The following is a 14,113-nucleotide window of genomic DNA, read 5'->3' on the forward strand; positions in this document are numbered from 1 at the left end:
AGAGAGAAGAATTTACCCGATGCTCCCCAGCATGTCGTAAGAGGCGACTAACGGATTCTGTTTCTCCTTTTACCCTTGTTAAGTGTTTCTTGTATAGAATATAGTCAATGTTTGTAAAGATTTTAGTCAAGCAGTATGTAAGAAATGTTAAGTCCTTTCTACTGGAAACTTGCATTCTCCCAGTAAGTGAACACATGTGGTAAGATTGTGGGGGTGAGACAGGAAGGACTGACTGTGCTGTATGAACGACGTGTGGTGCGAAAGGCCCGCTGCATCATCCAGGATAGTAGTCATGTGCTCGCTCACCACTTTGAGGTCCTGCCCTCAGGACGTCGCCTCCGCACTCCCAGATTCCGCACGCTCAGAACTAAGAACAGTTTTATTCCAAAGTCAATTGGCTTTTTAAATACCTAAGCTAATTAAAACTAGTATGTGTGCCGGTGAACATATGCACTGATTTCTGTGATGAATATTTTTTATACTCTTTGATGTGCACCCTTATGCTGAGTGTGATAACCCTCGAATGACTAGTCCTGTGATAAATATTGTTCAATGACATATCTAGTCCTGTGATAATGATAGTTTTTAGCGGTAAACTTTTAGCTAAAGCTGACGGCAATTAACCTATTTGGAATCATGTTACTATTCCTGTTAGTGTACATATGCGTGCGCGAGTGTAGTATACTTCGTATGGTATTTTTATCTGTTGTCTTATTATTTGTTGTTTTGTCTTTTAATGTGCACCACACTGAAATTTCTCTGTATGAGATAATAAAGTATTCGTATTCGTATTCGTAAGGTAATATATTGTACAACGTTGCAAGCCCCTGGAGCAATTTTTTTATTAGTGCTTTTGTGAACAAGAAACAATTAACAAGTGGCTCTATCCCATCTCCCCCCCTTTCCCCGTCGCGATAATAACCTTTGTGGTTGAAAACGACGTTAAACACCAAATAAAGAAAGAAAGAAAGATCGGAAAAATATACTATGCTGTGTTACTTTTTTATGGTGTGTTGCGGGCTAGTGACGTTTCTGGCGGGCTATAAGTAACTTTCATGAAGTTCCGGGCTAGTAGTAGTAAAAACTAAAATGTTTGAGATTTGGCCATCCCTGGATATGAGGAGGAGAAGGGATGTTCAGAGAGGTGAGAGAGAGAGAGAATGCAGTTGGGGTATGGTGACCAGAGGAAAAGAGTGCACAGCGAGGGAGAGTTAGTGTGTGTTTGGAGGTGCAAATGATTTGTTGTGTGGTGAACACTTGTTAAGGGTTCTCCTGCCATGCCAGTGTTTGGCATCTGAAGCAGAAAGAGTGCACCCTCATTGATCAGCTGCTGTGTTATTGATGGGCTCATCCTATTACAGGATGCACAGCCTCTCTCTCTCTCTCTCTCTCTCTCTCTCTCTCTCTCTCTCTCTCTCTCTCTCTTTCTCTCCCTCCCTCCCTCCCCCCTTCCCTCTCTCTCTTTCCTTTTGTTTCTTTCTTTTATTTTCTGAGGTCTCATTAAACAGGGTGGCTGAATAAGGAAAAGAGGCACATGTGGAGTTTTATTTTTGTTTCTCTCTCTCTCTCCTACCTTTTGTCATGTTTTGTCTGTGTTACTGTGTGTTTCTTCTCTTTTTCTGCCCTGGTGTTATTGAATTTTACCACTAAGGAAACTTAAGTGGAGCCTCTCTCTCTCTCTCTTGTATGTTTTGTCTATGTGGCAGAAGAAAGACAGCTAGAGAGGGGTACTGTATATCTAGCAGAAAGGCAGCTACAGGGGGGTATATAGCTGGGGTCAGTTGCGAGACATGCAGACATAACAAAAAAACAACAGTTGTAGTAGAACTTGTGGTTAAACTCAGCGAGCAACTTGGGTCAAAGGTGTGCAAAGAATCTGCATGCTTTGCGTGTATGCAAATGAGGGTTAGCTTGTTCTCCCTGACCTTTTGCATTTTAGGCAGTGATTTCAGCACAGAAACCCAAAAACAAAACGCTTACATCCCTCTCTTTCCTGTTTAAGTGCAGCTTTGTGTTGTTCTTCTCCTCTCTGCTGACTACCAACTTCCTGCCCTTGTTTGACTTTTCTGTGGGGTTTCGCTTTACTTGTAAGGTAGCGAAAGCATTGTTGTTATTGACAGTTTGAGTGTCAGCTGACAGCTTCTGACCTGCTTCTTGTAAGGAAAACAAGAACTTAGTCTGAGCTGGTTGGGGGGGGGGGGGGGTGTTGTTGTTTTGTTTTTAACCTTTCTGCTGCTGTTTCACTCTCATGGCAAGAGGACACTCTATTAGACACAGATTACGATTATGCTATTCTCAAAGCAAGCCGTCAGACAGACCAACACACAAACAAATATCCTACATAATAGGTACCAGAGCTGGACAACTAAGAGTTTTTGACTGCACAGGCCTGAAAGTGGCGAGTATTTTACTTGCCATGGCGAGTAGAAACATGTAGAAATGTTAATCTACTCGCCAAATCAGAGTAAAGTTGCTGAAACAAATGGTTGGTTTGGCGAGTAAAAATACTAAAATTTGCTCTCTGGCTAGTAAATTATGAGAAGTACTAGCCAAAGGCCAGTGCCCCATTTCGTGGACTTTCAGTGCTGCTGCAAGTTTATTTCAATTTCTTACAATGGGTCACGTCTTTGTTTTCCTAGTCCAGGAATTCGTATCAACTTTTTTCTTTCATTAACCAATTCATTTCATTTTTTCATTTTCATTTTTTCATTTTCATGACTTTATTGTCCCATCGCTGGGAAATTCGGGTCGCTTCCTCCCAGTGGAAAGCTAGCAGCAACGGAGTCGCGCTACCCAGGTGTCTGCGTGTTTAGGTGTATTCAGCCACCTGCACTTATGGCAGAATGACCAAGGTCTTTTACGTGCCATTGTGGTGACACAGGGGTGGGACATGGCAATTCTCTCTCTGTCTGTCTCTCTCTCTTTAATTTTCTTATTTTCCCTTGTGGTTAAGGGCAGATTGATACAAAGCAGCAATAGTACATGATTACTCTTGTTAGTATAATCATAAGAATAAATATCTCTCTCTCCCTCTCTCTCTCCCTCTCTCTCTCTCTCTCTCTCTCTCTCTCTCTCTCTCTCTCTCTCTCTCTCTCTCTCTCACTCTGTGCGAGTCTCTCTCTCTTTCTCTCGAACACACACAGCACAACACACTGTGACACACACACACAATCATGTGCACGCCCTCTGTCTCTCACTCCTCTGTCTCTCTCTCTCTCTCTCTCTCTCTCTCTCTCTCTCTCTCTCTCTCTCTCCCTCCCTCCCTCCCTCCCTCCCTCCCTCTCTCTCTCTCCCCCTCTCTCTGATGGACAGACACTGACAGGGATGTCACATGCTGTTTGCTTTCTCCCCCCCACCAGGCCTCCGAGGATGTGTGCAAGACGCTGCAGTCCATCAAGAACATGTTGTACGGCACGCCGGAGCAGGAGCCCCAGACAGAGCACGTGTCACAGCTGGCCATGGAGATGTATCAGAGCAACATGCTCCTGCACCTCGTACAGAACCTCGGCAAGATCGAGTTTGAGGTGTGTGTGTGTTTGTGTATGGGTGTGTCAGTGTATGGGTGTGTCAGTGTATGGGTGTGTGTGTTTATGACTACGTGAGTGTGTGTATGTATGGGTGTGTGTGTTTGTGTTTGTGTAAGAGCAATGAGCTTCATGACCTCTGAGTACAAATCCTAGGCTGATGTGCACAAGAAAGTTAACAACCGGGTGGGAGCTGAATGCAGTCCCTGAGTCAGATTGGTTGAAATGGAGTGTGGTTTATGACTTCAACCGTTCTGATCCCACATTACTGGCTCCCACCCGCTTGGTAAGGTACTGGTGTACGTCAGCCCAGGTTCCCACACAAACCAATCTGTGGTGTCATGCAAACGAGTCAGATCAAGTCTTGACACAGTTGTTGTCTTATATTTGTGAGGAAGAAACCGGTCAAAAGAATTATCAATCTGTGTGAGCGACTGGTTTCTTTCCAGTGTGTTGATGTTTTATTCAGGTAAAATACTGAACATTTCATGCGATCATTGGTGAACTGTTATTACTGAATGTCTTTTGTGCATTGCTTCTGTACAGCTTGACATGAAGGATTTTCTTTGCAGGGACGAAAAGACGTGGTCGTGATCTTCAATAACTTACTACGACGTCAGATTGGGACAAGGTCACCGACTGTAGAGTACATCTGTATGAAATCGGACATTCTAATGGAATTGATTAGAGGGTGGGTATTTCTTTCTGTGTGTGTGTGTGTGTGTCTTTATTTCCCACAATTCCGAGAGGAATTGGGTCACATGAGAGCGATAGCGGGAAATCGTCAATTGACCGTGTGGTTTCTTCAAGTGTAGACGTGTTTGGTGCTCTTTCTTTCTTGTCTGTCCTTCTGTGTGACTTTTGCTTCTTTTCATCTTACTTTCTCTCATGCATTTTTTGGCTCACGTAAGTGTAGCCTATGCGATGCTAACTTTTGTCTGTCTGTGCGTGCGTGCATATATGCAAGTACTAGATGATTACCCACTTCGCCGGGTACCGGCTTCGCCGGGAAGAAGTAGAGCCAAATACCAGGCTGCGTCTGGGACCCGGCTCGCCGGTGCAGTGACCTTCTAAAAATAGTAACGTAGTAACGGGAATATGGATTGACGCCACACGGAGGAAGGGAGATAATCGCGGCTGAAAACACTGGAGAAGATAAGAGTTACTGGTAGTGGATCCAGACCACAGACCTGTGCACATCTACGGTTTCTCCGTAATTTCTCCGATTTTTATATGCAGAATACGGTGCTACGGATTTGTAATTAAAATTCCGAAATTCCAATGTTTTACTAAAAAAAAAAAAAAAAAAAAATTTTTTTTTTTTTTTTTTTTTTTTCAAATGTTTTGACCAATTACGTTGGCCGTTACGCTGAAAAAACGTTTTCCGATTTACCGGAAGCGCGCGTGTTCTCAGCATTGAGTCTTTGTTCTTAGACTTAGTTCGTCCAGCGTCTGCGTGGCAACTTGTGATTAAAGTGAAACATGAAAAAGAAAAAAAGAGTGCGAGATTCAGATAGTGAAGAGACCGCATCACGGTGGCCTAGTGGTAAGGCGTCCGCCCAGTGAGCGGGAGGTCGTGGGTTCGAACCCCGGCCGGGTCATACCTAAGACTTTAAAATTGGCAATCTAGTGGCTGCTCCGCCTGGCGTCTGGCATTATGGGGTTAGTGCTAGGACTGGTTGGTCCGGTGTCAGAATAATGTGACTGGGTGAGACATGAAGCCTGTGCTGCGACTTCTGTCTTGTGTGTGGCGCACGTTGAATGTCAAAGCAGCACCGTCCTGATATAACCCTTCTGGTGGACTGGGCGTTAAGCAAACAAACAAAAGATAGTGAAGAGGAGACACCAGCTCTGTCACCAAAGAAGAAGAAAACGGCACAACAGTGCTGGAAGTCCAGTTATTCTCAAGACAACCTGGAGATCGTAAAATCCAGTTTGTGTGCTTTGTGAGCAGAATTATGTCTTGAACTGTCGTTACAGCTTACTACTGAAACATTTTAAAAACTACTGAAATTTGGTTTGTTTACTACTGATGAGCGTTTTGAGTGTGCACAGGTCTGAGACCAAAAAAAACTAAATCGGTTCAGCGCGCACAGCGCTGCGCGCTGAGAGCACGTGTTGAAATATCTCATCGATGAGGTTGTGTCCGGGGTGTAGCTGAATACGGTGTCCAAATTTGAAAAAGATCCACCGAGAACTTTGGCCGTGCATCGCGAACAGACAGACAGACAGACACTAGTCGTATATATATATAGATGTATGTCTGTGGTAGAAACTTTAACATTTGACTGAACACCGAAATACTAATTTTACCTGGTTATTATTCAAGCAACAGCTTCAAAGTATTGAAGCAATGATCAACATTTCGTCGGCACGTATGTAGTTAAAGTGTGTATCCAAAGAAAACGGGTGGTGGGGGGTTTTGGGGGGGTAAAAACAGGTGACTGGTTTGTGTCGTGTGTGGTATGTAGACCAGGTCAGGGGTCAAGGTTAGGTCAGATCGCGTGAAGGATTGTGGTATAGATACAGTTATCACCGAGCTGCAGTTCGCCGATTCGGAGAAGACGATTTCACATTGTTCGGTTTCGTAGCTCCAGAAAAATAGATAAAGAAGATGCCAAAGGAGATTTCCTACAGGTTAATCTGCACAGCGTGTTTCCAGTGTCTGCGCGAGGAAGCGCTGTCGAAAGCGCAGTGTCGATCTGGCCATCTGGCAGTCGTGTCCCCGTAAGTAGGCTACAGACAGACAGATCTAGATCTAGTGTCTGTCTCGCAATCTTGCACCGTGTCACCTATGCTTACTGTGTGTGTGTATGTGTGACGGAGTGATTGAATTTGTGTTACTGTTTGTCGATTTCTTACGTGAGCCTTGAAGGCTTCGCCTCTTGTTTAACCTTTGATTTATTGTGAAATGATTTATGCACAAAACTGACTAAGCAAGTAAGATTCAGTTGAGAGGTTTAAACCTATTTTTGAGTTCAAATCCATCTGCAGTACTGTGAAAGCTTGTTAGAAATTAGAATACACAAGTCTTTTCTGACTTGCGTGGATACATTTATTAGTCTATGTCACGTTTTTTACGGTCAAATGAATGACCTAAAACGGTCAATTACTGCTAACTGACTAACCACACCACGATCCACTCTCGCAGTCACACAAAAAAGTTAGAATCCACAAAAGTATAAGTTCTAGACGTCTGTTTATATACACTAACTCTCCACCTCCCTCTTCTCGTGAAGCCAAAAGAGTTTTTACGACCAAGTCGTAAAACAAAAAATAACTGACAAAAGCCAGTTAAAGTTTATGAAATAATAAGAACACGCTGAAACGTGTAAAGTTAGAAAACACTTAGCTGCTCTGTAAAAAGTCTTAGCCTGTACAGGCGTTAACACTCCACGTTGTCACAACTCAAAGTTCTTCATAAAGGGTTAGAAAGATGACAAGGTGGGGGGCGTCTACGCATGGGTGCACTCAACTCTCAGTGTAGCCAGGGTCCATTCGATGAAACAGTGGCGCAGTGGTGCATACAGGTGAAAGTTGCAGCAACACCAGTAACAGCCGTAGAACAGCAACCGTACAGCAAAGAACAGCAACAGCGTAGCCCGTCTCCAGCAAACGTGTAGCAACCGGGTAGCAAACCTCCAGCAAGCTGAAACAGAGTAGTTGGTGCAGTGACCATGGCAACAATCCTCCCTTTTTCCACCTTTACACATATCTAACTTCCCCCTTCAGCGAGCACGTGGTACCTGCAAGAATAGACTTTTAATAACATTCAAGACATTTTCTCCTCCTCTCCATATCTGCAAAAACCATATACAGATTACAATTTAGCGTTATAATGAGCGAGTTATACGCTATCATGGAGAAACAGAACAGAGTTTACATTTCACAGACATTGACCGGTCACCAGAGTAAAGTAACAGCTAATTACCTCAACACCTCGTAAAACGTAGCTCTCCCAAGCAAACCGCTTGAATATTTGGCTCCCGCTCGTCAGCGAAGATATGTAGCCAAATCCCTCCGTCCTAAGCCTTCTGCGTTCTGCACTGACGCCAGAAGCCCGTTGGTCGACCTAAACCAGTCTTGCAACGCGTTGGAATCCTCCAAATCTTAGTCACGGAAACCCAGACCTCCGTCTGCAAGAAAGACAGAAGGACTGGGAAGGACTGATCTCCCTGACCAATCAGCAATCGCCTGTCCCAGAACAAGTGATCTCCCTGACCAATCACTGGTCGCCTACCATACGCAGGTATAGCATGCTAGGAACACGTGATTTTAACAGTGAGCGAAAAATCACCCCATTTTCACGCACGGATTTCATGCCGGCAAATCCCACGTGCATTTTGTGACTTCAGCCAAAACCTTTCCTCAATGCGGCAGCCAGCACAGGCGCATTACATTGCAGTTTGGGAAAGGCGCCCCACAAAGAGTTCCTTTCCCACTCGTGTCACTGAAACCGTGACAGTCTGGACAGAAGGTAATGTGCATGTTTCGAGGATGTTTGTTCCATATGATTTACTTGTGTTTTGTCCCTCGACGTGCAGATACGAAACTCACGAGATAGCCCTGAACTGTGGCATGATGCTGCGGGAGTGTTGTCGCTACGAAGCCCTGGCCAAAATCATGTTGTACTGTCCAGAGTTCTACAAATTCTTTACCTACGTTGAGGTATCCACATTCGATATCGCCTCAGATGCCTTCTCCACATTCAAGGTTGGTGCTGTTTAACATCTACAGTAGAGGCTGAAATTAGTGGTTGAAAGGCATAGTGTGTGAGCTGAAGTTAGTTGATGAATTCTTTTTGGATGCAGTGTTGAGAAAGTTAAATCTGACAGTGACACAGCTACACTTAGTGTTGTTCCCAGCCTCAGAGGACAAAAGGATAGGGTACATGTATCACATAGTCCTGTGAGGTTACCCTCATGGAAGTCCCGCAGTGGGGCACTGCGGTTATGAAATTAAAGGCCCCTCCTGTTTTTGGAACCGCAGGAGCTTTCTAATTTGCTGTTAGGTAGATTTTTGGTTCCTCTTTCCTGTCATGCTCTCTTTTTCTTCATGAATTCTTTTCTTTTTTCTGCCTTCTTGCTCATTCACCTGTATTTTTTCCAAAAATCTCTTCTCTTGCCGCTTGTCTCGCGATTCATGTATAGTTTAATCTGTTAGTGTTCTGATGTAAGTCCAGCAGTAGATAGGTTAAGCCTATTTTAACATACTGGAAACTGGTAATCTTCCAGTAGGTATTAATTTAGTTTTACTAAAGCCTGCTGGGACACAAGTAATGGGTTAGTGCATTTGTAAACAGGAATCGCTTGACAAGTGGCCCCCTTCATCCCCCCCTTCCTCGTCCTGATATGGCTCTGCGTAGTCGGCTGGACGTTAAGCAACAAATAAACAAACAAACAAACAAAACCCTCATGGAAGTTTAGGTTGCTTTTTCACTGGGGAAAGCAAGCTGCCATACAGTACAGCACTACCACATTTTCTTCTTTCCCTCCATGCGTTTAGTCATGTTTCCAAGCTCTGAGACTTTCGCCGTCAACTTGGGATCTTTATCGTGTGCATGCGTGCACACGGGGGTGTTGGGACTACGAGGAGAGTCGGCACAAAGTTGACTCTTTGAAATAAATCCCTTGCAGAACGCATGCTGATAGCAACTAACTGGTTGTGAGCCAGCGCCGCTGCTGACTGAGCTATCTCCCGCAGTTGTACATGGATTAAAAATATGTATGTAGGTCCAAATGTCCTGACTGTGTCTGCTCGGTGGTCAGAAGACCTTCTACATGTCAAAACTTTTGAATGGTTGACCGGCCAAAGGTCATACCATTGCAGCAGATGTGAAAAGTATGTGTATGTGTCAATGACCAAAGACCGAGGCATGGGAACAATCCTGCAGATAGAGAGATCAAGGTTCTAGTGAATGCTTTGTTTTGTCTCTGCTTTCCTTGTTTTGGGATTAGTTAGAAAGTTGGTTTTATCATATACAGTCGAACCCACTTAAAACGAACACGCTTGTTACGAATTTTGACTTATGACGTATTAGTTTTAAGTTCCCAACTGAATGCCTCTTTCTTCATGCTTAAAAAAAATGCTTAAAACGAATTCTTTAAGACGAATTTATGCTTATAACGAGCACTTTTTGGATTCCCAAGCATGCATAATGTCTGTAATTTACTCACGCTTATGACGAAATCTTTAAACTCGTCCCGAGATCGACATATCATGGGAATTTAAGAAGTTTGAATGTGTCAAACGCGCCGGAATGCAAGTGTTCCGCCATGTTTATCAACGCACATGGACCGGATGTAATCATATTGCAAAGAGTATCTTCCCTTGCGTCGACTGCTTGAACCATCGCTCTACCGATCACTGAATAAAGTTAAACTGATTGTACTGTACTCACAAAACAAATTTAAATTTAGAATCAAAGTGATTGATAGCTCAGACACTGAACATGAATGACTGATATAAGGATCAGCTTTGATCGCGACTGCAGTCAGACAGATCGCCTACAACGATGGCAGATAAGAAACGAGCGATCTCTCTTTTTTGAACGGACGCCATTGTCAAAAAATATAGATGCCAGAGTGGTTTCCCTTGGACAACGTTTGCGTTCGCCGGTACGCGATAGTTTATCAGTCAGTCAGTACTATCGATTTGGATTTGAACATCATGTTGCAACAAAACAAAAAAAACTAAATTGGCCAAGGTTTGCTACCCGTCGCCAAGGTAAGTGATTCCGGACAAATGATAGGAACACCGCGAATGTGGACAGTGTCAGTGTGTGCGTGTGTGTGACCAAAAACGTAACAACTGGATGAAACATCTGTGTGCTCACTCTCACTCAAACTCAACAATCATCACTCAACATGAGACACACATGAACATGTAACTGAATATGTCACTTTATTGTCTAAACGTGAAGCAGCATGAAAGTTGCGAAAGAAACAAATTGAAACACCATAAAATGTACAAGACTTAAAAAAAAAAATAAATAAATAAATAAATAAAAAATCAATCAATTTTCTTAATACGAATTTTGGTTAAGACGAACTTTTTTTCCGATCCCCAGTGATTCGTCTTAAGCGAGTTCGACTGTATGTCTCCATCCAGCTTGGGACTTACAAATAGAGGTGTGTGTACCCGTAACATAAGATAAAAATAAAGTGTGTGTGTCAGAATCACTGCCTGCGTTTGGGCATGGATGTGTATCCCCAAACTCAATCTAATGTTTATCATTTATACAAAAAAGCTAATACTTGTTCAAAAGAGCAAAAATGTACTTACTTTCAGAAGCTGAAGGAGAACCAATATAATGGTTGTTTGAGAGTTCCGTGTGTTCACTTGTGTTCAGTTCAATAATGACGTCTGTTCCATGTGTTTTTCAGGAGTTGATTACCAAACACCGAGCGCTTTCAGCAGAATTCTTGGAGCAGAATTACGACAAGTTTTTCACTCACTACCAACAGCTGCTCTACTCGGAGAACTACGTCACACGCAGACAGGCTCTCAAGGTAGACAGCTTTGACGACTCAATTTTTGACTCCGTCAGAAGAGTCTTTGTAATGAGCAGTGTTTGGCCAGCTGGCCATAGACACAAACATTTTCGTTGAGGTTTTCTCACATTATATTAAAGGTAGAGCTTTGAACATTTGCACACTTCTAGGATTTGAGGACGAAAGTCTGGTTGACTTTTCAGCAAATTGAAAGGTCTCACAGGGATTTGAGCAAAATGACTCCTCAGTTTTCATAAAGTTGTGCTGTCATTTTAGCGGTCCCATCAAATCTGTAAATAATGATGATAATAATAAGGGTTTACAAGTATGCCACTTCTTAAAATATGCCAGCATATTTACAAATATTACACAGAGTAAAGGGGAGGAATGGTTTTCTAAGGTGCAGTGAAGAGTTTTTCTGTCCATCAGCTGAGAATGTGTGAAGGTGAGGAAACCGGTGTGTGTTTCAGTTGCTAGGAGAGCTGCTGCTAGACCGCCACAACTTCCAGACCATGACGCGCTACATCAGCAGCCCCGACAACCTCAAGCTGATGATGATCATGCTGCGAGAGAAGTCACGCAACATTCAGTTCGAAGCCTTCCATGTTTTTAAGGTCAGTGTGTTTGTGCATAGAAGAGGTCTGTGTGGTTAGTTCATGGTTGAACATTGTCTTGCTGGGAACTGGAAAGTTTGTTCATTAAGGTTTTCATTCAAATTATTTTCACCTACAGATTCAAAAATGTACATTACATTCCTCATGAATTCCTGAATCCAAGAATATGTATATGAGTCGGTGCCAAAAGGTGTGCATGGAAAATGGACAATGGGTGGTGAAAAAAAGTAAATAAAATCTGAACAGAGAAGCACACATGATTGACTATCAGTGTGTGAAATTGCAAGACAAATAGTTCCAAGTATTGTAAATTTTATCTGAAAACAAAAATGGCACCCAACACAAAACCGTCGTTATAAAACCGAATACATGCAAGATACTAAAAATTGCAACTGTACAAAGAGTGCAACATTTTTTTGACTCACATGCGAAGCAAAAGTGAGTCTATGTACTCACCCGAGTCGTCCGTCCGGACGTCCGTCCGTCCGTCCGTCCGGAAAACTTTAACGTTGGATATTTCTTGGACACTATTCAGTCTATCAGTACCAAATTTGGCAAGATGGTGTATGATGACAAGGCCCCAAAAAACATACATAGCATCTTGACCTTGCTTCAAGGTCAAGGTCGCAGGGGCCATAAATGTTGCCTAAAAAACAGCTATTTTTCACATTTTTCACATTTTCTCTGAAGTTTTTGAGATTGAATACCTCACCTATATATGATATATAGGGCAAAGTAAGCCCCATCTTTTGATACCAGTTTGGTTTACCTTGCTTCAAGGTCAAGGTCACAGGAGCTCTTCAAAGTTGGATTGTATACATATTTTGAAGTGACCTTGACCCTGAACTATGGAAGATAACTGTTTCAAACTTAAAAATTATGTGGGGCACATGTTATGCTTTCATCATGAGACACATTTGGTCACATATGATCAAGGTCAAGGTCACTTTGACCCTTATGAAATGTGACCAAAATAAGGTAGTGAACCACTAAAAGTGACCATATCTCATGGTAGAAAGAGCCAATAAGCACCATTGTACTTCCTATGTCTTGAATTAACAGCTTTGTGTTGCATGACCTTGGATGACCTTGACCTTGGGTCAATGTCACATGTATTTTGGTAGGAAAAATGTGTAAAGCAGTTCTTAGTGTATGATGTCATTGCTAGGTTTAGGTCAAGCATGTGAGTCGTATGGGCTTTGCCCTTCTTGTTAAGCTAATGACATCGACATCCGGATTTTCCAAGTGTAGCAGACGACGCATTGAACTGGGAAAGTTTCAAAAGAAGTATCATGACAACAATGACGTCTGTCATCACACATTTTTGGCTCACGTAAGTGTAGCCTATGCGATCGTAACTTTGTCTGTCTGTGCGTGCGTGCGTGCGTGCGTCTGTGCGTGTGTATGTCTGTGGTAGAAACTCTAACATTTGAAGACGTCACATTACATTGACGTAAGAGGGTTAGACGTCACGCGAAGGAAGTACTGACAGTCTCGGTCATTATTATTTTGAGCGCGCCGAGACTAGTTGGCAGTCGTGTCCTTGTAAGTAGCAGACAGACAGATCTAGATCTAGTGTCTCGCTTTCTTGCACAGTTTCACCTATGCTCTTTCTGTGTGTGTGAGTGTATGTGTGACGGAGTGATTGAGTTTGTGTTACTGTTTGTCGATTTCTTACGTGAGCCTTGATGGCTTCGCCTCTTGTTCTACACTATTTTGGCCACAGGTTAATTATTTAAGTGTCCGTGCTTGTCACATTTTGTAAGGGACTGATTTGTCCGTGATATTTCACTGTTTGAATTCAGTTTTCTTCACTGCATGTAGAGCAGCATGTTGGTTAAACGGGTCCCCATGCAGTTTTCCGTTTTTGGAAGCCTGATTTCAGGGCTGAACTTGCTATTTCGTACAGCAAACTCGAGATTGGGCTTATTTTCAGTCTACAATGGAGGGGGCTGATTGGGCTTGCTTTCAGACATTTTGTCCACGGGGGCTGGGCTGGCTAATTGGGCTTACTTTCAGACATGTCTACAATTTTACAATGTGATAATACCCATCTCCCACAACGCAGGTGTTTGTGGCCAACCCCAACAAGCCGAAAGCCATCCTGGACATCCTGCTGCGCAACAAGGAGAAGCTGGTGGAGTTCCTGACCAAGTTCCACACGGACCGCAGCGAGGACGAGCAGTTCAACGACGAGAAGGCCTACCTCATCAAGCAGATCAAGGAGCTGCGGCCCGCTGCCCAGGACGCTGCTGACCTCAAGGCGGAGGGGGGCACCTCATAACGCTGGGCGCCGGGTCACAAGGGGGCGCTGTCCGTGTGGGGCTCTTGTGCTGTTTTCGTGCTTGCTGTGTGTTGGTGGGGTGGGGGGGGGGGGGGGGGGGGGGTCTGTGAGGTACTATGGAGTGTGTGTGAGGGGAGGGGTTGGGACAATGGGGTTGTTTTGTGGGGGAAATGGAGAGGTTTTGTTAGGGCGTGGGGA

General features: G+C 43.6%; 1 protein-coding gene across 2 annotated transcripts in view; it reads left to right on the forward strand.

Annotated features, from left to right (window-relative positions):
* LOC138983740 (protein Mo25-like) overlaps positions 1-13,994 on the forward strand; it is a 19,222-nt gene extending 5,228 nt beyond the window's left edge. The window contains exons 3-8 of one of the 2 annotated variants that reach the window (XM_070357047.1): positions 3,360-3,524; positions 4,097-4,215; positions 8,069-8,237; positions 10,910-11,035; positions 11,488-11,631; positions 13,700-13,985. In XM_070357047.1, the coding sequence (XP_070213148.1) occupies positions 3,360-3,524; positions 4,097-4,215; positions 8,069-8,237; positions 10,910-11,035; positions 11,488-11,631; positions 13,700-13,915 (939 nt within the window). In that variant the 3' untranslated portion in view covers positions 13,916-13,985. Of the gene's footprint in view, positions 1-3,359; positions 3,525-4,096; positions 4,216-8,068; positions 8,238-10,909; positions 11,036-11,487; positions 11,632-13,699 lie in introns of both variants that reach the window. The other variant, XM_070357048.1, reaches the window with a different exon arrangement.
* The last annotated feature ends 119 nt before the right edge of the window (positions 13,995-14,113 follow it).

Source organism: Littorina saxatilis, linkage group LG13 (assembly GCF_037325665.1).
Source record: "Littorina saxatilis isolate snail1 linkage group LG13, US_GU_Lsax_2.0, whole genome shotgun sequence".
Taxonomy (NCBI): domain Eukaryota; kingdom Metazoa; phylum Mollusca; class Gastropoda; order Littorinimorpha; family Littorinidae; genus Littorina; species Littorina saxatilis.